The sequence below is a fragment of the Malaclemys terrapin genome, chromosome 1 (assembly GCF_027887155.1).
Source record: "Malaclemys terrapin pileata isolate rMalTer1 chromosome 1, rMalTer1.hap1, whole genome shotgun sequence".
In the NCBI taxonomy this organism is placed as follows: domain Eukaryota; kingdom Metazoa; phylum Chordata; order Testudines; family Emydidae; genus Malaclemys; species Malaclemys terrapin.
In genome coordinates this window covers 72,559,242-72,582,813 of record NC_071505.1, presented here as the reverse complement: position 1 = coordinate 72,582,813, position 23,572 = coordinate 72,559,242, and the positions used below count along the sequence as shown (strand labels likewise).

Sequence of the window (23,572 nt, the reverse complement as noted above, 5' to 3'; positions counted from 1 at the left end):
TGACTTAATTCCAGAAAGGCAGCAATTAATTTTACAAAGGGCAATAGTGGTAATTGAAATAAAACACAGATCATGCTCAAACTATATTTAGCTCATCAATGTAAAAAGCAGCAAAACTATTTCAATTTTATTTCTGACATTATTACTACTAAGCTTGCCTAGTTAATTTACATTGGCTGGCTATGTAAGATTACCTGAACTTTTTATGACCCATTTATCATCTCAAATTCAAGTGTGACCTTACCTGATCACATGGAGCTTTCTGTAAAGTGATTGTGAATTTGTCTTTCCCAGTGCCTTTTACCAGAATATACTGACAAATCCCAAGAAAGGTATAATGACGACCATCAAACGTTGTGAAATGAGAGTCACCTACGATGGTGCACTCAGCTTGAGAGAAAGAACAACGTTCAATAAATAGGAAAGTTCATTTGCATAGAGCCAGATCATAAAGTCGGAGATGGAAAAGAGGCAATGCAGGAACATTTCCCTACCATATATTCTCAAGCACATTATCCTGCCTAGTTTAAATCTATCTAGCTATCATGATGTCTGGTGCCACATCTAGTGCATGCGAAGTATCACATCTTACATTTCCATCAGAAACCACCTCATCAAATGCAGTTTTACATGTGCAGCATCCCTAGGTTCTAATCAGGCACATGTCACCATAGTATCTGAGTGCCCTCCCCCTTCAAAATAAGAAGAATTAATGCAAGACAAAGCCCAACAAGAAGACTATATTCTGCACCCCCCTCACACACACACCCCCCACTACCTCTCGCGAGGTTCCTGGAATACTTTTCCTCCTCTTTTCTCTGCATGTCAGACTGAGGCAGAGATAGCATGTTTCTCCCTTTTATTTTCCTTTTCTTAGTTGTTGCTGTTGTGGGAAGGATAGATTAAAAGGGAATGAGTCATGCATTGCATTCTGAAGGAGGTTAGGTAGGTAGTCATTCTTATCCTTCCACCGGGAGCACCATAGTCTAGAGACAGTTGCCTGGAAAGCTCTTTCCCACTTTCATGAATCTGACCTCCTGATTTTGAGTTTTATCATTTCTATGAAATGTAACTGTCAAGGGAGATCTTGGTCCCTGAGGTACAAGAGTTATTGAATAGATGTTGAATAACTTTGTCCAAAGCAATGGAGGCTTTAAAAATGAGGCCTGTTATCTTAAAATTAACCTGTTGCTCTACGCAGAGTAAGCTGAGTACCAGGATGATGTGCTCTTATCACTGTTTGTATTATGATAATATCTAGATGCGCCAATCATGGACCCATTGTGCTAGGCATTGTACATGCACAATAGAAAGATGGTGTCTGCCCTGAAGAACATGAAGTCTAAGACAAGAGACAGCAGGGGGATACAACAAAAAGATTGGGGGAAGCATAAGGTAACAGTAGGATGATATGGTCAGATAATCAGCATACCAGTGGTCTAATCATTGCTCTCTGCATCCATTTCTTTAATGTTTCCTGTTTGCTTATTATCATCCCAAACCCCTAATGCATATCTGTTTCTGTTATCTTTTGCAGCTTCTGGGCCACATATTTGGTATAGAATCATAGGACTGGAAGGGCCCTCAAGAGGTCATCTAATGCAGTCCGCTGCACTCATGGCAGAACTAAGTATTATCTTGACCATTCCTGGCAGGTGTTTGTCTAACCTGCTCTTAAAAATCTCCAATGATTGAGATTCCACAACCTCCCTAGGCAATTTATTCCAGTGCTTAACCACCCTGACAGTTGGGAAGTTTTTCCAATTTCCAACCTAAACCGCCCTTGCTGCAATTTAAGCCCATTGCTTCTTGTTCTAGCCTCAGAGGTTAAGGAGAACAATTTTTCTCACTCCTCTTTGTAATAACCTTTTATGTACTTGAAAACTGTTAAGTTCTCCAGACTAAAGAAACCCAATTTTTAATCTTTAAAAAGGTCATGTTTTCTCGACCTTTAATCATTTTTGTTGCTCTTCTCTGCACTTTCTCGAATTTGTGCACATCTTTCCTGAAATGTGGCATCCAAAACTGGACACAGTACTCCATTTGAGGCCTAGTCAGTGCGGAGTAAAGTGGAAGAATTACTTCTCATGTCTTGATTACAACACTCCTGCTAATACAACCCAGAATGCTGTTTGCTTTTTTTGCAACGGTGTTACACTGTTGACTCATATTTAGCTTGTGATCCACTCTGAGCCCCAGATCGCTGGTGATCCCTATATTGGTGATAGGAATAATTAAAATGCAGTTACCTGGACAGTCGTGTTCAGTACAGTTCCAAATGCCACTGGTACAAGTACTAAATAAAGCACAAAACACAGAACATGCTTTTTGTTCAGGTTTTTAGAAAAAATTGATTTTGTAAGTCTTCAGACATGTCACAAATTTATACTTCATTTAGGATAGATTTTCTCTGTATTCTAGTTAGATACAGAACACGGATTGTAGATACAGATATAGAATAGCCTTGAAAAATGTAATTTAACTTGGTAAACATCCTACAGTGAATTAAATATAGGCAAACGGATACATGAAAAAGGAAAGAGTGGATTAGAGGTTACATACCACTGACTGCATTCTTGTTCAATTTTTGAGCCGGCAGAGAAGGCTTTCCCATGATAAATACAAGGACAATTTGACACAGAGATACAAGTTCCATTGTCCATAACGAGACCTATTTTTGTTTAAAAAAAAAAAAAAAAAAAAAAAAGACTGAAAACAAGATAAGAATATTAGGGCTCTGCTGTTCACTCTGTATGTTCACTTGGTCATAGGGACACCATTTTCATGATATTTCAGTGGGTGGTTTTATCCCAGCAGTGTCCGTCTCCTCTCCATGACCCCCATTGTACAGATGGGGAACTGAGGCAAAGCAGGCCATTCATCCAGTTTTAAGCCAGACAGTCCAGATTCTAAATGGTTTGTTCCCTGTCCAGTACTGAGACAAAACCAGGCATGATTTTATATGAAATCATGGATGCAGGGTGCCATTTTGAAGAGTGTGCCACGCCATCCCCACCCTCACCCTCACCCCACCCCACCATGACCATTCATGCACGGTTGCACCAGTGGGGGCAGGGTGGCTCACCCTTTAAAATAGTGTCCTCTACATCAGTGATTCTCAACCAGAAGTTCGGGGCCTGCTAGGGGGCCGCGAGCAGATTTCAAGGGGTCCGTCAAAATAAACCAGAGAGCAGGGCCAGCATTAGACTCACTGGGGCCCAGGACAGAAAGCTGAAGCCCAAGCCCTGCTGCCTGGGTCTGAAGCCCAAGCCACTTAACTTCACAGGGCCGCCCTGGGCAATTTCCCTGTTTGCTACCCCTAGTCTTTTAATCTACTGGATATGCAGAAAAACAGTTGTTGTGGCACAGGTAGGCCGTGGAGTTTTTATAGCATGTAGGGGTGGGGGGAGGGGCTCAGAAAGAAAAAGGTTGAGAACCACTGCTCTACATGGTGTGACCTCACATGCACAGCACACCAGTGGGGACAGTGTCAAGAAGGTGGCGGGACCATGCTGTTCCTGGAAGCATTGGCATGTCTACACTTACTGTGGATCGATGCTGGGTCACCTAGTGGGTCACCTAGTGAAGACCCGCTAAATTGACCACCGATCACTATCCCAGCAACTCTAGTACTCCACCAGAATGAGAAGCATAAGGTAAGTTGACAGGAGAGTTTCTCCCATCGACCCAGCGTGGTATAGACACTGCAATAAGTCAACCTAAGCTATGTCGACTCCAGCTACGTTATTCATGTAGTTGGAGTTGCGTAACTTAGGTCAACTTAACCCTGTAGTATAGACCTGCCCTAAGTGACTCGCCCAAGGTCACACAGGATGTCCATGGTACAGGAGGGAATTGACCTGAATCTCCCACATCCCAGACCAGTGCCTCAACTGCTGGGCCATCCTTGTGCTCCACTGTTCACTCTGCAGCATAAAAGTTCAATTCAGCGAAAGGGTGAAATCAGTGTTTAATGTGTGTCCTGGCACTTCTAGGCGTAGCAGTTCAAAGCTCTGGCACCTCAGGGCTTGCTGCATCAGTAAGGAATGTAAAAAAATTGTTTGAGACCCGGCACCTAATTGCTTGAGCCCCTCTTTCATTACAAATTAAGCACTGAATGAAATTCACCCCAAAGCAAGGTGTCCACTCAAGGTGCACCACTTACAATTTTAAAGGGGCTTACTGGGGGGATTTGTGGTGGAGGTCTTTGAGCAGGTCTTTTGAAGCAGCTCGAATTTCACCCTGAATGTGCATGCCATGTACAATACCCGCAATGATCCCATAGAACCATACAAATTTGAAATGGAAAAGACTGGTGGGGTCACACAGTTCATTGCAGGGCTGTTCCCTGCAGTCCAACATCTTGTCTTTTGTTGAGTCTAGCTTTAAGGAAGGTAATCTTCCTGAACGCAGCATAAAATATCTGCACTATTTAAAAAACTCAAAACAATTAGGAAAAATTCAGATACACTAGTTAACACTCATGCAACGTTTTTATTTGTATAGCTCACCCAAGTTTTAACTGATATGGTCTGATTCACAGTTGCACTGTATTTTGAATGATCTTTTAGAAGAATATAATAATACAACCAATGCATAAAACATTGGCAGGAGGAAAGAAAGTATGGATATATATGAAAACTAAAATAGAAGCTTACGTATGTAAAATATACATTTTTTCTGATTTTTAATTCTAAGCATACAGTCTATGACACTATAGTTGTGTTGTCAGGCATTAATTTAATGTTAATATGTCCTGTGACAATATTAGATACTTACCATCTGGACAGTAACAGCCATCTAAGCAATGGAGGTTGCTGCCAAGACAATCCTTTTCAAATGTGCAGGTTGGGGGGCAACAACTAATGCAATCCCGATGGACAAAACTGTCTTCACACTTTTCAGCTAAAACGTGTACAAATTACACTGGACATTAGTGCATTATGCTTCCTTTATAAGTTAGAAAACCTTCATCAGTAATTTGTTTTTTTGAAACACAACACATCTTACCAAATAAATAGTTGTGCAATGTTTCTGGTATAGTTAATTGTTGTTACATAAATCTACTTTTAAAAGCCCATTAACACCTCTCCAGTCATAAGGGGGAGGGGAATGATGGGGGGAGGGGAATTAAGTGGGGGCTTATAGAATGCTGTAATAAACCATAAATCCAGTGTCTCTATTCTATTTTCCCCTATGACTGGAGAGATGTTAATGGGGCCACTTCACCTTAAATGGTCCCCTGAAATATGTGTTAACTACTTATGCTAAACAATCTGTTCCACCTTGTATTTAGCTGTTATACTCGGAGTACATTTCCCAGACCTGAAGCAGAGGTCTGTGTAGCTCGAAAGCTTGTCTCTCTGACCAACAGAAGTTGGTCTAGTAAAGGATATTACCTCACCCACCTTGTCTCTCTAATATCCTGGGACCATCATGACCACAGCAACACTGCATATATTAGAATATAACATTTTAAAAAATCTTAAATATGCTTTAGTTTTGTATCCAATTATTACTATCTCCAACTCAATGGAATACAATTGTACCTAACATTAAAAAAGCAACTATAGACCTGAAACTACAGCTTATTCACCAAAAGTCACATTTCCAAATATAGTGGTCCCCACACAGACCATGGTGGTAGTTTGAAGGGGTGCAGGAGGGGCATTGCCCCCCCCCAACAGAGGTAAGGTGTGGGGGGGCACATGAGGTCATGTGCCACTCCCCCCCCCTCCCGATTTCAACAAGTACCGAGCTGCCCTGCAGGGCTTGCTCTGCTCGGCCTATGGGGGGTGGGGGCTCTGCCCATCCCAAACTGTGCCTCCCCCAAAGGAGGTAGGCCAAGCAGAGCAAGCCAGGCAGCTGGCTGGGCCAGGATGGGGAGCAGAACGGAGCAACTGCTCCAGGTTGCTACCTCGGCAGCTGGATGTTGCCCTTCTGGGTCCTAGTGCCCATCTGTTTCCTGTACAAGACTGAGTGCCTACCGGGGGCAGGGAAAGGGGGGCAGGGCGGGGCTGAGGGGAGGGGGATGGGGAGAAGAGACAGTGGGGAAGGGGGGAGTAGGGCAGGGGAAGAGAAAGGGATGGGGCCACTGGCTGCACGGCTGCCCCTGCTCTTCCTGAGTCCTCTGGCCCATGCTCGCAGGGCCGCATTCTGAAAGGGGTGTTAGAGCTGCAGGCCAGGGGCCCCCTTAGGCCAGGGCCCTGCAGCCCCTAAACCCCCTGAGTTCCGGGTGGCCCTGCCCGCTCGCTCCCTTCCTCCCGCCCAGAAAGTCCTAAGTGCTGCCAAACAGCTGTTTGGCGGCGGGGGGAGCGCTGGGAGGGAGGGAAGAAGGGAGGGGGAGGTGGAGGAGGCGGAGAAGAGGAACTTGTGCAATGCTCCCTTGTAAAGTCAGCCAAATGACCTTATAAGGGATCATCGCACAACTTTAAACGAGTATGTTCCCTAATGGAGCAGCGACATAACTTCGAAACAACTTTAAGCAGGAGGACGTTAAGTGAGGAGTTACTGTACACGGAGGTTACCTAGTGGCATGGCTCCAATATGCAGCTTTGGTCACTAAAATAATTAATCCTGCAAAAATGGAACAGTCTATCCCTACCAAACATCGATGCCTGGCTCAATGATAAGGCTGACCTTGCAGCTAATGAACGACTGGCATTCCAAAAAATTCCAAGTAATTTGAACTTGTTAGAGGTCTCTGATTAAGGTTGACCCTGAAGATAGATCAATCTCTTTCCCTCCCCTCCTTTAATCCTAATCCTTTTTGCTTACTTTATGTATTATGTTGAATCTGCTATTTTGGTGTATTTGGAAAAATTAATAAAACATTTTAAATATTAAAAAGTTGATACTTACAGCAGGCAGGAAAATCCTCCCTCCAGTCCCGTACCGGGTAGCCTGCATGTGAGCATGCTCTAGCATACTCTGTCACTGCTCGGCAGTAAGTTTCATCATCATCCACTCTGAAGCGGTAAAATAATCCTGTCATCACTAAATCCTAAATTTAATACTCATAAATATCTGCTATGTGACATTATAGAACTCTCCACAGAGTTGGCCTTGCACAGTTAAAAGGGGTTACCGTTTTTGAGACTTTAAATAGCATTACTTAAAAAAGAAACTAGGGATACTGATTATGCTTTTGCATTTTTTACCATTTGACCCGACAAACGATTTTTGCTTTATTTTAACGTTACAACAAAGAAAGAGTAACATTTATTACAAAAGATTAGCAATGCTCATTAATAGAAACAATTTGTGAGAGGAAGGGTGGTCCTGTGCTAAAGGCAATGGCCTGCAAGTCTGGAAATCTGGGTCTTACTGCTGGCTTTGTCACAGACTTCTTGTGTGGCCTTGCTCAAAGTCACTCTTTGTACCTCCCTTCCCTGTCTGCAAAATGGGAATAATATTCCCTCCCTCATCAGGTTGCTCAAAGGATACATTCATTAATATTTGGGTTGTGCTCAGGTATTCCATGGACAGGAGTCACTTTTTTTAAAGTGAGAAGTTAACGGATGTTCACTGTGAAGGACTTTGTACCAAAATAGACTAGTCATAACAAGACATCTCTGAGATAGGAAAGGTTATAATATATAGTCTCAGGGTTAATTTGTCTTTCAGCACAAGAACAAGTTTCCAAAATTAGTAGTTTTAAGACTATATCGCATTGTGTGTGTTTTGGTGCTTTCAACATACCTGTTACAAAGTCACCATTTCAAAACTCCACAGTGATCGGTCTCTCTCCAGCTTGCCTCATCTAATCCAATTAAATGAGTCTTAATAGAAAGAGTGACTTGGCATATAAACTATGGTGCCAGAAGGAACTTCTTAACCTGACACTAAGCCACAAGATGAGAGTTCTCTTTTATAAGCAACATAAGCCTAAATTAATGAGATCCTGGGACACAGAAACTTCACTCAAAGTTTTGAATAATCACACCATTCACATCACAGGTGTGAATGATAAAAAACACAAAAAACAAAAAAACAAAAAGAACCCACAAAGCCTCCTGCATATTGCCTTATTAACTCAATGCCATCCTGAAAGTTTGCTTTCCATTTTTCTCCATTGCAAAAGAAAAGGTGCAATAAGTCACTGAAATGTAAATAGGCATTACAAATAAGATTCAGATCCTGCCTGGCTTCTGCTACCACTGAAGTCAATGGGAGTTTTTCCACTGGCTTCAGTGAAAACATTTTTAGACCCAAGATCTCTCTCACCTAATCATTTCCCTGCCATTGCAGGGGGCCCCAGGCACTGGTGCACCTTGCTACTTCCTATTGTCTGTGTGTAACACATAATCATCTAGTCTCCTATGTCTACTTCAGTCTAATTTTGGTTGTTGGGTTTAGTGTGCAGGTGTTTTGGTGGCCAGTGGTCTATAGGAGGTCAGATTAGATGATGGAGTGGTCCCTTCTGGTTTTAAACTCTATGACGCTAGTAAATCTGTATCTTGCTATCTCCATTGCAAAGCAAAAGAGAAAAACCAGTCATTTGTCACATATTGAAGTATAATGGAAGCAAGAGTTTCTTCAATTCATTGCACTGATTGCCTTCTGTACCCACTTAAATAAATAAATAGGAAAGCAGAAAGTAAATAAAGTAGTAAAAGATATAAATAAATAACATGGATAGTGATGTCACTAAGATTAGTTGTTAGTGATATCATTTTTATTGAAAAAGCAGAGGTATATTGCTTGGTCAATTATTCAATTTCAGTACACATGAGGGGATAATCACTTCTAATTCAAATGATCTCACAAGGTCTAACAGAAACCAGCACTGTTGGAAATGCAGGTGGTATTAGCAAACAAGACTAAAAAAAAAACACCTCTGAAATTAAGGGAGAAATAATGGATTGAATTTATCCCTAGCATTAGAGGATGCAGTACTCATTGTTGTCTATGAGAGTAGCAACATTTTATACCAGGTTTGAATTTGACTCACTGTTTATTAAGATTATAGCGACTATTGGGATCAAATAAAGAAACACTGGGAGGTGAGATTGGGGGAAATGTGGAGAGGAAATTACTAAAATAAAATTGTACTGAAAAACTCCACTATCTAAAACTAGTCTGGCTATTGTTTAATATTTCAAAGAATGAAAATAAATGTTTAAAGAACACTATCCTTCTTACCTGCAAAGGTCATTCATGCAGCTGGAAATATACGAATAAGGGTCTACGCTTTCATGACAGCTGAGAAAAGGAAACTGTAGGAGTATTTGGCATTTGAAGAATATGGCCTGTGCATTTTTAAAAAAAAAATCAGTTCAATAACAGCTATCATATTCTTCATGATACAAATATTATTCTTTTTACTTTTGTTTCCCCCATTGGGTGTCTATTACATTCCTTTTAAAACGAGACGATTCCCCCATTTTCTCCTATCTCCACTCATTCGCCCAATATATCACAGTCACTATTCTTCCCAGACCGGTTTTGACTGGACTGAATTTCTTCTATAGCCCCTCAATGCTACAGCTAAACTGCCCAAAGTGATAAAAAGCATCCTCTTCCACCCAGGAGCTGAGCATGTTTCCTCTGCAGTACTTTAAACTCCTCAGATAATGAAGGGGTAAGGCATCAGGGCTGGGAATTAAACCCACAATCCAATGTGGCAGTAAATAACTGTAAGTAGGCCAACAATCCCTTGTTATTTTAATTTCATCATATACAGTTCTTCAAAAATTCTTAGGAAAAGTCCCTACATTAATGACAGGCCTGATCTAAATCGTCTCATTCCCAATGTTTCAGTGTTTAGAGCCAGTGTTTTGCCTTGGACCAATCTCTTCCCTACAAGCTTGATATATTCACTATAGTTTTCCTGATTCTGATCTTATTTATGCTGTTCCCCCTCATGTTCTCTAACACTGGTATAGTTCCATTGACAACAGTGGAGTTAATCCTGATCTTCACCAGTGTGAGATCAGTATCAGGCACTTTGTGTGAAAGTCCTTTAGGATTCTAAAGAGTCTCATGTATTATCAATAAAGAACATGCAGATGACTATATTTCATTTCTTATGCACCTATATAACTGGTTAGAAAATATGATTTATTAACCAGGTGACACAGCATTTGCCTTTTAAAATATTTTATCTAATTTTAAATCAATCATTTATGATTTTTTCACGTGTGTTGAATTTTAGTTCTATGCAGAGCCATAAGTGTTTTGATTTGGGAAGGGCTGGGCACTTTATTATAAAATTATTGTTAATGGAAATACATAAAACAGGCTAGAGAAGGTGAATCACTATAATGCATCTAATATGAAAATGTACATTGACCAACTTACCTCGGAGGACTCTGTGTCAGTCGAACATGGACTAGAAAAATCTGAGGCAGTAGTCACACAAATTGCATCATCTGGGGTTTGTATAGACCAACTGTTTGCAAATACAGCAATGTCTTCTGTATATTCACCTACTTCAGAAAAACATCGAACAGAATCATTTTCCACAAGAACAACAACACAAAAACTGAGGAACCCCTCAAATGAAATATTAGAATTATTTTCCAAACAATTTAAATGTACTTACTATAAGATATATTCAGTTAGTAGTTTGGGATCTTTACAAAATTATTTTAAATTTCAGTTAACTTTTTATACCATATTTAAATTCTAAAATGAATTAACAGGAAATGTCTAGTTTTTCAGGAAATATAGTTGTGGTAACTTCATAAGGAGTCAAAGGCAGATTTCTTACTATGAGTATTTGTTTGTTTTTGGTACTTCTTTAATACATTTTATTTAAGGACCTCTTTATATATTTTGGGGAAAGTGGGTATAACAATCTCTCCTGTCCCCCACCCGCCCCCTCAAAAGAAAAATCCTACCAAAACAAAACACTGCACTACACACACAACTCCCCCTTGGAGAGAAGATCAGAAAAAGAACAAACCACATGTGACCGATGCTAGTCCCATCACTTAACGCACTGCTAGAAGGTACCAGAGACTATGGTGAAGAGGGAGACATAAGAACCAGTATATAATAGAACAGCATTCCACAGATAAGGAAACAGATGCTCAAGGCCAAGCAACAAGTCAATGTCAGAGGGAAGAGACCCCAGGTTTTCTGATTCCCATTGTCCTGCTCTAAGCACTATGTACCACATTTACTTCATGCTCTTAAATGTGCAAAAAGAGTGAAACAGGTGCATTTCCTCTATCTTGTGGGACACAGCAGCAGTTGATACCAATACCAATCAATAGGTCAGAAGCCAGGGATACTAAAATGAGATGCATCTACAATTCCCTTTATCAAAGCCTGCATACATTGCCTCCAGATTAAACCAGCTCAGGACACAGGGAATCCAATCCAATATCTTCTAAGTCGAAATTTAGAGCTGATCAGAACATTTTTGACAAAATGAAATTGTGTCAACATATGCTGTTTTATCAAAGCAGAAATGTTTTGTGGAGACATATTGATTTTGACAAAGTTTTCATCACCAAGGTTTCTTGGATCACTGAGGCTCTCTGGTCACTTCCAACCAGAGAGAGAGAGAGAGAGAGAGAGAGAGAGACTCTCACAGTCTATAGCCTGGGGTCTTGGAAATGACCTGGGAGGGGGAGAATCTGATTCAGGCAAAGCAGGGACATAAACGTAGGTCTCCTACATGCCAGGCCAGTGCCCTCTTACTCAGGCTATAGAATGAGTTTCTAGCTCTCTGGTCAAAAGAGATCCAATCTCTGAGTCTCAATCTCTTTCCCTCCTCTCTCCCTTCCACCTCCCCCACAAGCCCTGTACCTGGAAAACCTTCCTGAATCAAACAGCCCAGGGTTATATTCCAAATAAAGACATTCTGACAAATTCTGTTTTATATTCAACATTCAAAAGGTTTTGCTTTTGTTCCAGTGATGAACAAAACCAAATTTTGAAACCTCAAAAGTTGCTGTTAAATAGAATTGTCCTCCTCTGGGCAGATCTATCAAAATGAGTAAAGTGTCATATAAAGAAAACAACAACAACAATGAGATGGTGTGTAAAGTGGCCATTAAGAAAAACAAAAATAGAATAAGATTCAACTACTATTTTTTAAGTATTCAGATTCTGTAGCATGCCTTTTAATTTTGCTCACTTTTTTGTTTGGGGGAATCCCCATCTGGATTCATTTTTGTATCTTGAACAGTTTTAGGATTGTAGCATTGTCCCATTTTTCCACTTGTCCCACTCTATTTTATTTTAGCAGTTTATTTTACCATCATTAGAAATGTTGAATTCTTAAATGTACTTTCTACTACTACTTTGGTAGATTGTGAGGTATGTCTAATGCCCCAGCCACACTACAGCCATAACGGAGTCGGGGACCTCGTTGCAACTGTGTCCAAGACTTTAACTCACTTTCAGAAATCCTACAATTCTGAACTGCATTCCCAAACTGGAAGACAATCATATGGACAACAGATCCCCAGATTTGGTTCGAGCTGTAGTGTAGCTGGGGCCAATGAGAGTTATCAGTCTGCAGACTACAAAGAACAGTTCATCTTACACTGCTGGTGCATGGAAACAGGGTCGACTCCAGGCACCAGCTTGGCAAGCAGGTGCTTGGGGTGGCCACTCCGGAGAGGGGCGGTAATTCGGCAGACGCTTCCTCACTCCCACTCGGAGCGAAGGACCTCCCGCCGAAGTGCCGCCGCAGATCGTGATCGGGGCCTTTTTTTTTTTTTTTGGCTGCTTGGGGCGGCCAAAACCCTGGAGTTGGCCCTGTATGGAAATACCATAAAGGATTGATGAGAGTTGGAAACATTTAGACGTAGAGAGAGAGTTGCAATTTGTAAGTATTATGAACCCATCACATCTTATTCTTGTGAAAAATATCACAACAGATTGCTTCTCTTTTGCACACATGATGTCAGGGTGCAGTGTTATAAACTCAGTTCATGTTTAATTTTTAATGTGATCCATATCTCTCTGACTTCTAAGAGACAGGAATTCTGCCATTACAGTTGCCAGATTATAGTGCCATTAGTACTGTGTAATGCTGAAAGTGGAGACAGAAAGCAGACCACCTCTTGAAAGCGTTTTATGATAAACAGTAAACTAAAGAGACACTGAAACTATATTTTTAACTCTGTGTGAATCAATGATTTTTTTAAAAAAAACCATTATTTTTAACTGGCCAGATAATGTACTATGCTTTGGTATACAGACATAAAATGTCTGGAACAGAACAAACAGTACCATGTCACTAAATAACTGGAGGCTGATACATGCACTGTGGAGAGGATACAACCAGTTTCTATTGGGCAGAAAATCAAGGCTATGTGCACACACATAAACTGCTTCTCACTCTCCTGGTACAATAAATAGCACCTGGCTATCGCCCAAGAGCTATGTGAAAAGAGGGAGAAAAGCCAGGGTAATATTGAGATAAAACTTGTAATTTTAAAAAATAGCCAATGTGAGAAACTAAACTCTCCCTGTAGTTTGTTGTACTGGTTAAATACCATTATTACTTTTACTTATATCAGGGATTGTTTGGGAGAAACTGCTCCTCTTGTGTTCCCAACCTTCCTCCTCTTGTTTCACCAGCTGCGAGCTGGTGTCTGCTCTAAAACAAAGGCAGCACAGAACACTTTTCACTTGGGTGTGCATAAAATATTATCTACAGTAGACAATGGCCAATATAAAGTGTTGCCTAGAGAGAACACTATTCAGTTGAAGAGAAAAGCTGTTTTAACTTTCTCCAGCTCTGGCACCCTTGCTGAAATCAACAGCACAAGCTCGTAGTCTCTCAGATGTACTACAGTGATGCCACTGGATTATTCATCTTCTGAAAATGTACCATCTGCCACCACAGCAAAGTATGTTAATAAAAGTGTAGCAATGGGGAAAAAAATAAACTTCCTCAACAAGGTTTTTCAATTTTCTGTATTTCACCAACCAATAAAATAGCAACATATTATTTAAAATAACTATGTAGAGCCGCATGCTGAACTATTGCCCTTTCCAAATATTAATTTGTGGTTGTTTTTTACGTCACATTGCTTTCACAAAAACAATAGTATTTTGGTCATTAAAAGTTTGTTTCTCAATTAAATTAAGCATGTGCTTAAGTGTTTTGCTGAACAGGAAAGGACTTAAGCATACACTTAAATGTTTTGTTGAACTAGCCCTACTCCTTAAAATTTATGACTGGGGAAAGTGGATCAGACCCTATATAGTCTACTCAAATTGCCTGAAAATAATTTAAATGGATAATAGTCACAGCCTTTTAGAGCACATCCTCATATTTACAAGACATCAGGACCACAGAATCTGGTTGTTGGTTTTTGTTTTGTTTTTTTATAACAAAGGAAAGGTGCATTTCTGGTCTCTTCACTTACTATTTTGTATTATCAGATCATCAGATTTATTGCCATTATAATTTCCACACAGGCCACAAGGTTTCCCTTTATGTTCTTCTGTCAGTTTAATATAAATACCAGAGCTTCCGTCCCAAGCAAGAGAAAAACCAAAGGTAGTTTTCACCAGAATATAGTCGGCCAGCCTCTCAATGAAAACATTTCCAATTGTCTGAGGCAATGTCAATCTGGAAAAATAGAACAACCCATTTTAAACACGACAAGTGAGACTAGAACTAGAAAAAGATCACATAAAATGTCACCTTCCAACTCATTAGATCTCTTCCCCGTGTGTCCTCAAAGTCTGTTTACTTTTCTGTCAAAAATACGTTTTCAATATCTGTCACTCCTGTTACTTTGCGCAATCAATTCAGTGAAATGGATTATTTTCTGGCACATACACAATCAATACAGTATTGATGCATAAACCAGAAAGAACCTACATTGACTTTCAAATCCCATGGTGCGTTTGCAGCACTGCTGTGTTAGGAAAGACATCTTTTTACTTGTAAACTGAATAGTTTTGACATGGAGTAATTGACAGAGACATTAAGCATGGGATCCATGAAGTCATTCATACAGTTCCTTTTTAGAGTCTAAGTGCACTTTTAATTCATTTGTAAACAGAAGCAGCAACAGGTAGATGTGCCCAAAAACTTTAAAAAATATCAGTTACTGACAGGGTAATGACATGGAGCCATATCCTTCAAGTTTTCAATACAGACAACTCCCTTTGAAGTCAATAACTGTTCTGTACATAGCATGTGTGTAGAATAAGACCCTTGCTTAATCAAAGATTAAATAGCACAGAAAACATTACTAGCCATGTACAGTATATCCTCTAATATGCCTGTAGCTCTGTCCAGTTAGTGGGGACAGCTATGTTTGGATTTCCACCAGACTCTAGTATTGCAGAATCTCTGTCTTCAAAGGTTGCTGCTTCTGGGACTAATGGCAATATCCTTGTAGCTACCAGGTGTAACAACTCAGACGTGAGAACACCAGATCTACTCATCGACCCTTATATTTGAAACAAAGATGGGTAAACCTGATAGAGTTCAGGGTTTGGTGTATCTCAAAAACTATTTTGGGCTTCAAAATGGTAACACAGAAGGAACTTAAGGACCCTGATGAACTCAACTTGGACTTCTCTACAATGGGGCAATGCACTCAGCATGGACAATGACTGACTGTCATATTTTAAATAATATCAGGGTTGACCAAGGGTTAACCAAGACTAGCTAACACCATTTTTAAAAAGACAGTCCAATAATTAACATATTATAACACCATGCATTTTCCCAGTGTAGAAAAACTTTCAGTCAAGGGACAGACACGTGAAAAATCAGAAATCAGATGCCTTGTAGAGGCCTACCACTGAAAATAACAAAATTAATAGGCTAACTCAGACAGGTGTGAGTGAACAACTCGCTCGACGTTTCAATAGAGTTAAGTTCCTTTCATCAAATCTGAATTTGACTTACCGGTAATAATTATAACCTCTGTGTCTTACCATATGACGTCTGAGGGTATGTCTTCACTGCAGGGTTATGCCAAGCTCTTACCTGATATTGCCCCTAGTCCCTATCCCATCCACACACAAAAAACTCTCCCTAAGTTTAGTGGTACTTTCAGCCCAGGCTAGCTGGCGCGGCTGTGGGTGTAGATTAGAGTATAGGCTCCACTTTCACTCGGGCTGGTAACCAGCCCACTTTGCAGTGAGGATGCAGGCTAAATTACTCGAGTGCCTTCCCACAATTCCAATACTTCATTTCTGTGGTAAGATGTTCCAAAAACAGTCAGTTCATTTACCTGATTCCTTCTTTTCTTACTTCATGTCCCACAACAACTATTTCATCCTGGCTTGAAAAATATAAGCTGATTGACCGCAGACAAGAATACACCGAACCATCACACTGGGGGCTGTTATGAACCTTGAGAGGAGAAGAACACACACGTGCACTAACAACAAATGTGGTTTTCTGCTCAATATTTCCATACTACTCTTAATAAATTTACACATATAATATTTTACATTTCTACACACCTCTCACTGAAGGATCCCAAAGAACTTTAGAAATAAATATTTAAACAATACAAGGGATCACTAATACAGGGATATACATGGTTAGAAGACCACTTTGCCCCGTGCTGCTATGAAACCCAGTAACTGTTTAACAGCACCCGGCATCATTACATAGCAGCTTAAGACAGAAAAAAGAACTGGAATATTTTATCCAATTGAAACTGCAGAGAGAATTTAGTTTAGGCAGAATATAATTACCTAGTTATGGGTTTGGGAATGATACTGAGGGGAACACCCCAGAAAAGTGCAAGTGTCCTCTGAAAGATGGGACCGCCAGCAACACAATAGCCCCAGCACCGTATGGGCACTCTCAATATTGACCTAGAAAAATCTATTGAATCATCAGCGTCCCTTCCTGCAGCAAGTAGGGGTTTATTTGGAGGTGTTCCATCCAAGTATTGATTCTGCTTGGTCCCGCTTGGTTTGAGAGTTCTGTCAACAACTTATATCAGCAAAAAAATGCTTTTGCCAGCACAGAGATATCAAAAAATAATAATCACCCCTCTAACTGGCATTACTGTACCAACAAAAGTTTTTCATGTAATCCTGCCCAAGGCAGATATGCAGACCCAAAAAAACCCTAATATATTCTATAGCACAAAAGTTTAGCTCAATGAACATCTTCTCTCCTAATCAATTTCTCTTTTCAGATCTTTACACTGGGGATATCTGGAAGCCTCTTTGATATGAAATCCTGTGTGGTCATCTATGCCCAAAACTAGTCCAGTCCACCTGTCCTGGTCAAACCACATTTAATGTAAGTAGAATCTCTATATTTCAGAAAACCTCCTCAACTCATATTTGTCTCTATAACTACCACTTGCAGTTTTACAAATCTGTCATGGAAACAATTTCTTTATCAGTTATCAGAGTTACTATCTTTGGAATAATACCAGTCTTAACTTCATTTGTACGTAACAAATGATGCTATTCAACATTTGACATCAGAGCACTGATCACTAACATTAAATGATTCAATCTGGGGCTAATGAAGGAGACAGTCAACTACTTTGAAGTCAGGAGAAAAGTTCCCCATATTTGCCTAAAGAGATCATTTTATAATACAGTTTACTTTATATTTCAGAGATTTGTAGATGTTATTGCATGTGTACTTTCAGAGTTTTTGATCAGCACATTCTATAAATCTAAAAAGGAAATAAACCACCTTTTGATCCATTTACTGTCTCTGTTGAATTATTTTTGTTATGCTATAACACAAGTTCTATGTTATATAAATCTTTTGCATTTCATTTCAAAATCCATATTCACACACTTACCCATACAGTGTACTGAGGTTCTGGAGCACTGCAATCTTTTGCAAAAATGTAGGAACAATTTCCTGGGAAATAGTAGTAGATGCCATCAAATGTTTCAAAGTGATACTGTCCCCACGATTTGCAAATTCCATCTCGATCCTTGCCGTCATTAGGTACTGGGGAGAATAAATAAGATGAGCTTATAAAATGCAAAATAACAACAAAATTACACAAGTGTCAGAGACATGTACAAAAGTAAGATATTACATGCATAATAGATAAATAAAACTATCTTCTGGGCTGATGTATGCTCATCATTCAAGAAATGAGATTAAGACAAGTTTTAAAACTCTTAGATGGGAACTGTGGACCAGTAAAGCCAATGGAAATTTTGCCATTGACATCAATGGACCCTGGATTTCACCTTTAAATTATAACTAGGAATGGACCAATGGGTAGAGCTGGGCAAAATTTTTGGACCCAAACTTTTTTTTTTAGAGAAAAAAGGCAGATTCGGTGACAATTAATCATTTCATGAATTCATGTTGATTTCACCTTTTTGGGGGGGAGGAAGGGGATAGCGAAAATTCTGGGGTGGGGAGAAATCAGAACTTTTTATTTTGACATTTTTAAACTAAACATTATGATTTTTCATTTTGAAACATTTTTATTTGAAATTTCCTTTAATTTTGGTTTTAAAATTTAAATATATCTGAAAATGATTGAAATTGAAATGAAACATTTTGTTTCAAATAAAACATTTTGTTTAACACAAAATTAGTTTTGTTTTCAACTTGTTGAAATTGCCAGTGAACCAAAAAAAATCCATTATCCACAAAACTCTACAAAGGAGAGGATGATCATATCATTTAAGTTTAGGTCAGTGTTTGGTGTATGGGCTCAGGGTGAACCAAGGCTAAGATTTTGGTTCAGTTTCAACAGCCGCTTTGGCCTACCATCTCAGCTGACACAAGTCAGTGCAGTTCCATTGAATTCAATGGAGCTACATTGGTTGACACCAGGTGAGGTTCTAGGCCTGACCTTAGAAAGTCCCTCCATGGCTGCTGTTGCAGATATTCTACAGAGCCTGAGGAATCACGATAAGGACAAACAACTTCTACCCCAATTCTACTACCAATAGATTACACCTGCCAAAACTTGTCCCATTAAAATATTTGAACATCCTGTCTTCAGAATGGGCAATAGGGCACTTTAAGTGGAAATGCAGTGATATTTTTGGTGACAGTGCTAAGTAAGTAAAAGCAGATATGGTACATTATGATGCACTGGGATACTGTTACAAGTATTAATAAAATTCAGGAACATCTGATGCTCTTCTGTACTCCCATATCTCACTCTGAAATACAGCATTTGAGCCACCCAGCCTCCTTTTAGAATTACAGCTTGATTATAAGGCAATTGCAAAGTGCTCTGAACAGGTATTATTTTAACAAACTCGCCCCTAAATCTCACTCTAATCTGAAACTCAATTCCATTGCCGATTACTGAAACTTACCAATTTGGCACCTTTCACCATGAGCCTGAAACATCTGACAATCACATACACCCGCCTCTGTGCAAACTGCTCCATTAAGGCATTCTTGAGGACAAGAGACTGAAAGAAAACATAGCAGCCTTCCACGTTAAAGTTATTTTTCAAACACTTATAAAGACAAATACCATTTGAAAATATAGACCAGGCAGAGAATACTGTCTCGCTCCCCCATTTCACTTACAAAGAAACACTTTTAAAACTAACACCTCTATATGATTCACCATGATTTGTATTCATTGATATGAAAGAAACCAAAAACTCCATCTTGTCTTAAGAAAGTGACACTGTTCAGCTCATTTGATCATTTTTGCATGCTGGATGCTAGATAACAGCGATGGGAATGTATCATCTGTAAAACCCTTCAATTCACTCCGAACAAACTGAAGAGTTTGATTGACACCTAGAATCTTCTAAAAGAGGCTTTAGGTTGGTCTTCCATGGACAACTGCTATTATCAATCCCACTCAGCATACCTACTCAACCTGACAAGGCCCAGAAGTGACACACAAGAAAACTGGGAGTGGAAATAACTGTAAAGCAATGAAGGATTTGTTTCATTAGGTGCTTGGGTGCCACATTAACAGGTACATTAAAAACTGATTGTTTTTAATAACTATTTTCTGTGATTTAGCAAGTCAGAAGTACAAGTTACCATAGCAAAATTAGATAGCACTGAGTTTTGCATGGGAGGTAAATACTATCAAAAGTTACACCATCTCTGGTAACAAGGGATAGTTGATGGGTAGATGGCATTTTACTGAAATCCTTTCAAACAGGTAGTGAATTACTAACATGGTACTGACCTCCTGATGGACTTTGCCCCTGAGTAAGGTCCCCATGAAGGTGAGACCCAGCAGAATCTGCTCCAGTCTATCCGAGAAACAAAAAAGCAAAACCAGAGTGTTAATACTTCATAAACGGTCTGACTAATTCAATTCTAGAGATTTTGAAGCAATTTTAGGATAAGACAATTACTTTAATACATAAAATGATCTTGCGTGTATATAGAGCTTTTGATCCAAGAGACTTTGTAAACACTAGGTAAAATTGTAAACCATCTGTAAGGAATTACTTTCTCCATCACCGAAATGCAGTGCTCCCTGGGGTGGAACACAGCAACAGAGATATCAGAAGAAGGACAAGGAGCATAGCTCACTGAGATACTAGCACAAGACTAGCCATCTGCCCCAAGCAGGCACTCAGCACTTCATGTGGCTTCCTAGCATCCCAAATGCTAACCCCCACACTCCTGTGCCAGTGAACAAGTTGCTTTCTCCAGGACTGGCAAATGGCAGGAATTTACAGGAGTTTGTATCTCTCACTGACACACAACAAAATCCTAGTTCATAGAAGAGTAAACTCATCCCAGATGGAATAATTGTCAGGTCTACTCCCTGACCTCCTACCTCCCTGAGTTATCTTAACAGCAATGAGGCAATGGAACTGGGGATGGTCTTCGGAGGCACAGGCTCTGCCCTGGGAACCTGCTGCACAGCCCAGGAGCATTGCCCAATAACAACACTATTTGCAAAATTGTTTGGCTATGGTTTCATTATTGTGCTTTTCACCAAACAGTCACTCCCAAGTTTCTGTTTGCTCTCACAAAAGATTTAACAAAGACCCTCGTCCCCACGGTGTGTGTTAGGGTGGGTAATTCATGAAGCATTTTGCTAAGAATGAATGAGGCTGTGGATTTAAGTTTGAGGAAAGCAGGTATGGAAAAGCTTCTCCTCCTCATCCCTGTCTTGTTATTACCATTTCCATTCTCCTTTACAAAGACCTCATTGTGACAACAGCAAAGCCCCGTTGCAGAAAGGAGGGGGATTTTTGCCCCCCTTTCTTTCTGTGGTATAACCTACCTCAGCTGCTAAGAGATCTCTTTTCTGTCGAGTTGCATTAAACTGGTTTCTGGAAGAAAACAAAAAGGATCCTGTATAATCAAAGGTCCCTGAGCAACCTGAATAAGTGGTTCCCTAGGGAGAGGTGTCTCTCTCTGATTTCCAGCACGTTATCAAAGAGGTCTTTCTTGGGTTAACATTTAAAAAGGTGACTTTTTTCTTTTCATAGTCTCGTTTTACAAAATTCAAGAGTGATCAGATCTCTGCTCTTGAACACAGGCTACTTGTTCAAGGAGGTACCTGGTACTTATGGGGGAGGGGAGATAAGCAAATTGGGCTTATAATATGGGACACAAAATAGTGAAGTTCTTTCCTTAGATGCCTGAATGGTACACGTGTTGTTGAGGGGCACCAGTGCTATTTGCATGTGCAGTAGTCATCGTGTTAAAAGTGTACGGTTACCTTCCAATGGTAACTAAATTACAATAGGCAATAATTAAATTAATTTCAGAAATAATGGCCTCAATCTACAAAATACACTTTGTTTTATTTAACAGGCCAGATTTTGTACAATATAGTGTGTGATCACTACATGTACTAGAAGTCATTAGATGTCCATAGCTGAGTTCTAATCCTGCTTCTATTGAATGGCAAAGTTTCCATTGACTTCAATGGAATCAGGAAGATACCCTAGTTTTGTTTTGGTTTGAACTATTACATACAACTTTCCTTGCAAGTGCTTTTTTCAGACTGAGAAAATGAATTATCATCACTGAGACTATATTTATTGTATAACACATTTTATTTGTGGGGAAATTCCTTTGTGTGTGTCACTAGAATTTTATTATTTTTATCCTGAAACTAAAATGATCTACTGGAATTTAATTAATGTACATTTTATCAGATATGAGAATAGTCATGTAAGAAACTCATCCTGTGAACTTACTTGGGCCCCTGTGGAACACCATCTTTTTGTGATTACTAAAGAATTGCACTTGTTTTTCAAAAAAGGATTCACACGTTTAATCACCAGCTCTTTGGGAAGAGTTATTAAAGGGAAGAAATACTTTATGTCTAAGTTACTAAAAGTCAGAGGTGTTCTACACAAGGCCGTATTGTATTTCCTATACTTCCATCATATTAGACAAGCCTTACTGATTTCACCTACATTTGCTTTTAAAACTCTGCAAATGAGGAACACACACTCACCTTGGTGTTCTTCGCAAAAGAGAAAACTCGCAATAGGATCCTGTTGGATAAAAAGTGATGGAATTAAACGATTTTTTTCTCCATTTCACATGCAGACAAATGTTTAGCTGACTTTGGATTAAGAAACAAGAGTGAGTTTTGTCCTTTAGAAGAGGGCTAATGACAATAAGTTTTCCAGAAAGCATTTATGCAGCCCTTCCATCTCCCTGCCAGCAAAGTTACTCCCTGCCAGGAAAGATAGAAACACTTTTTTTCTGAGTGATTGATGTCTTTCTCTTCAGAATCTGATCCTGAGAAGTGCTGAGAACCTACAATTTCCAATGGGCCCAATCCTACAAAGTGCTAAGCACCCTTGACTCCCATCATCGACAGTGGAAGTGATGAATGCTCAGCCCCTTGCAGGATCAGACTAAAGCTCATCAAATATGGAAGGTGCTCAGAACCTCTCAGGATCAGGCTTCAATGTAATGCTTTTCTGAACATAATTATAAACCTTTAGTCCAATATGTTTAAATCTCTCTCTAGATTTCATGCAGATTTACTTTCATTTTAAGAATATTTTTACTTTCAAGCTATGTGAAAGTTACAATGCTTGAAAAACCTCTGTTATCCTCAGAATCCTTTTTCTAAGCTGTCTATGGTATCTATTATTAGCATGTGTGATGACAACAGCTGGGAGAATTTATATAATCAGTTTGCCAAATATTTATTCTAGAGTTATAAAAAATGTTCAGACACACTGCAGGTGCAGTCCAAGTCTTGAGCAAACCCATATCCTGTTCATAACAATTAAGCCTACATCAATCTGATAACACATTTGACAATAATGAGAAGGAAGAAAGCCAAGAAAAATAATTTTGTTCTTTACCAATCATTCTGTATAAATTTCAAGCATTAAAGTCTGAATTAAAAAAAAATCAAAGTCGTTTTTAGTTTCAAAAGCAGTAAAAGTGTGTGATGTAAATATATTAAGTCTGTATTACTGGTTTGTTTGTTTGTTTAATTAAGGCATGGGCAGTAGGAAATATTTGCTTTACAATGAAAGAAAAACAAGTAACCGTATTACTACATTGTTAAGAGAAGTCTTTCTAAAAGGTTTTTAGTGTAAAACTTGAGCATAAAAGTTCTTACCTTGCAAAGAGAACAGCAGAGAATGAACCAAGAATATGCTCCAGGGTATCATTAAATTGAGTTTTCCCACAATATTCATTTCAGGGTCGCTTCTTAGTATGAAATATATCCAAATTGGTGGCCTTGACTATGATGGCATC

At 39.4% G+C, this 23,572-nt stretch overlaps 1 protein-coding gene across 4 annotated transcripts in view; it reads right to left on the bottom strand.

Moving 5' to 3' along the window:
• The window catches only part of OTOGL (otogelin like), a 141,543-nt gene extending 117,971 nt beyond the window's left edge, over nt 1–23,572 (bottom strand). For all 4 annotated transcript variants that reach the window (XM_054027238.1, XM_054027247.1, XM_054027256.1 and 1 more), the window contains exons 1-15: nt 23,433–23,572; nt 22,302–22,341; nt 21,114–21,162; nt 20,058–20,124; nt 19,216–19,314; nt 17,721–17,875; nt 16,170–16,291; nt 14,340–14,545; nt 10,303–10,433; nt 9,145–9,251; nt 6,862–6,968; nt 4,780–4,905; nt 2,563–2,671; nt 2,250–2,296; nt 245–390 (exon numbers count right to left, since the gene is read on the bottom strand). In XM_054027238.1, the coding sequence (XP_053883213.1) occupies nt 245–390; nt 2,250–2,296; nt 2,563–2,671; nt 4,780–4,905; nt 6,862–6,968; nt 9,145–9,251; nt 10,303–10,433; nt 14,340–14,545; nt 16,170–16,291; nt 17,721–17,875; nt 19,216–19,314; nt 20,058–20,124; nt 21,114–21,162; nt 22,302–22,341; nt 23,433–23,511 (1,590 nt within the window). In that variant the 5' untranslated portion in view covers nt 23,512–23,572. The remainder of the gene's footprint in view (nt 1–244; nt 391–2,249; nt 2,297–2,562; nt 2,672–4,779; nt 4,906–6,861; nt 6,969–9,144; nt 9,252–10,302; nt 10,434–14,339; nt 14,546–16,169; nt 16,292–17,720; nt 17,876–19,215; nt 19,315–20,057; nt 20,125–21,113; nt 21,163–22,301; nt 22,342–23,432) is intronic.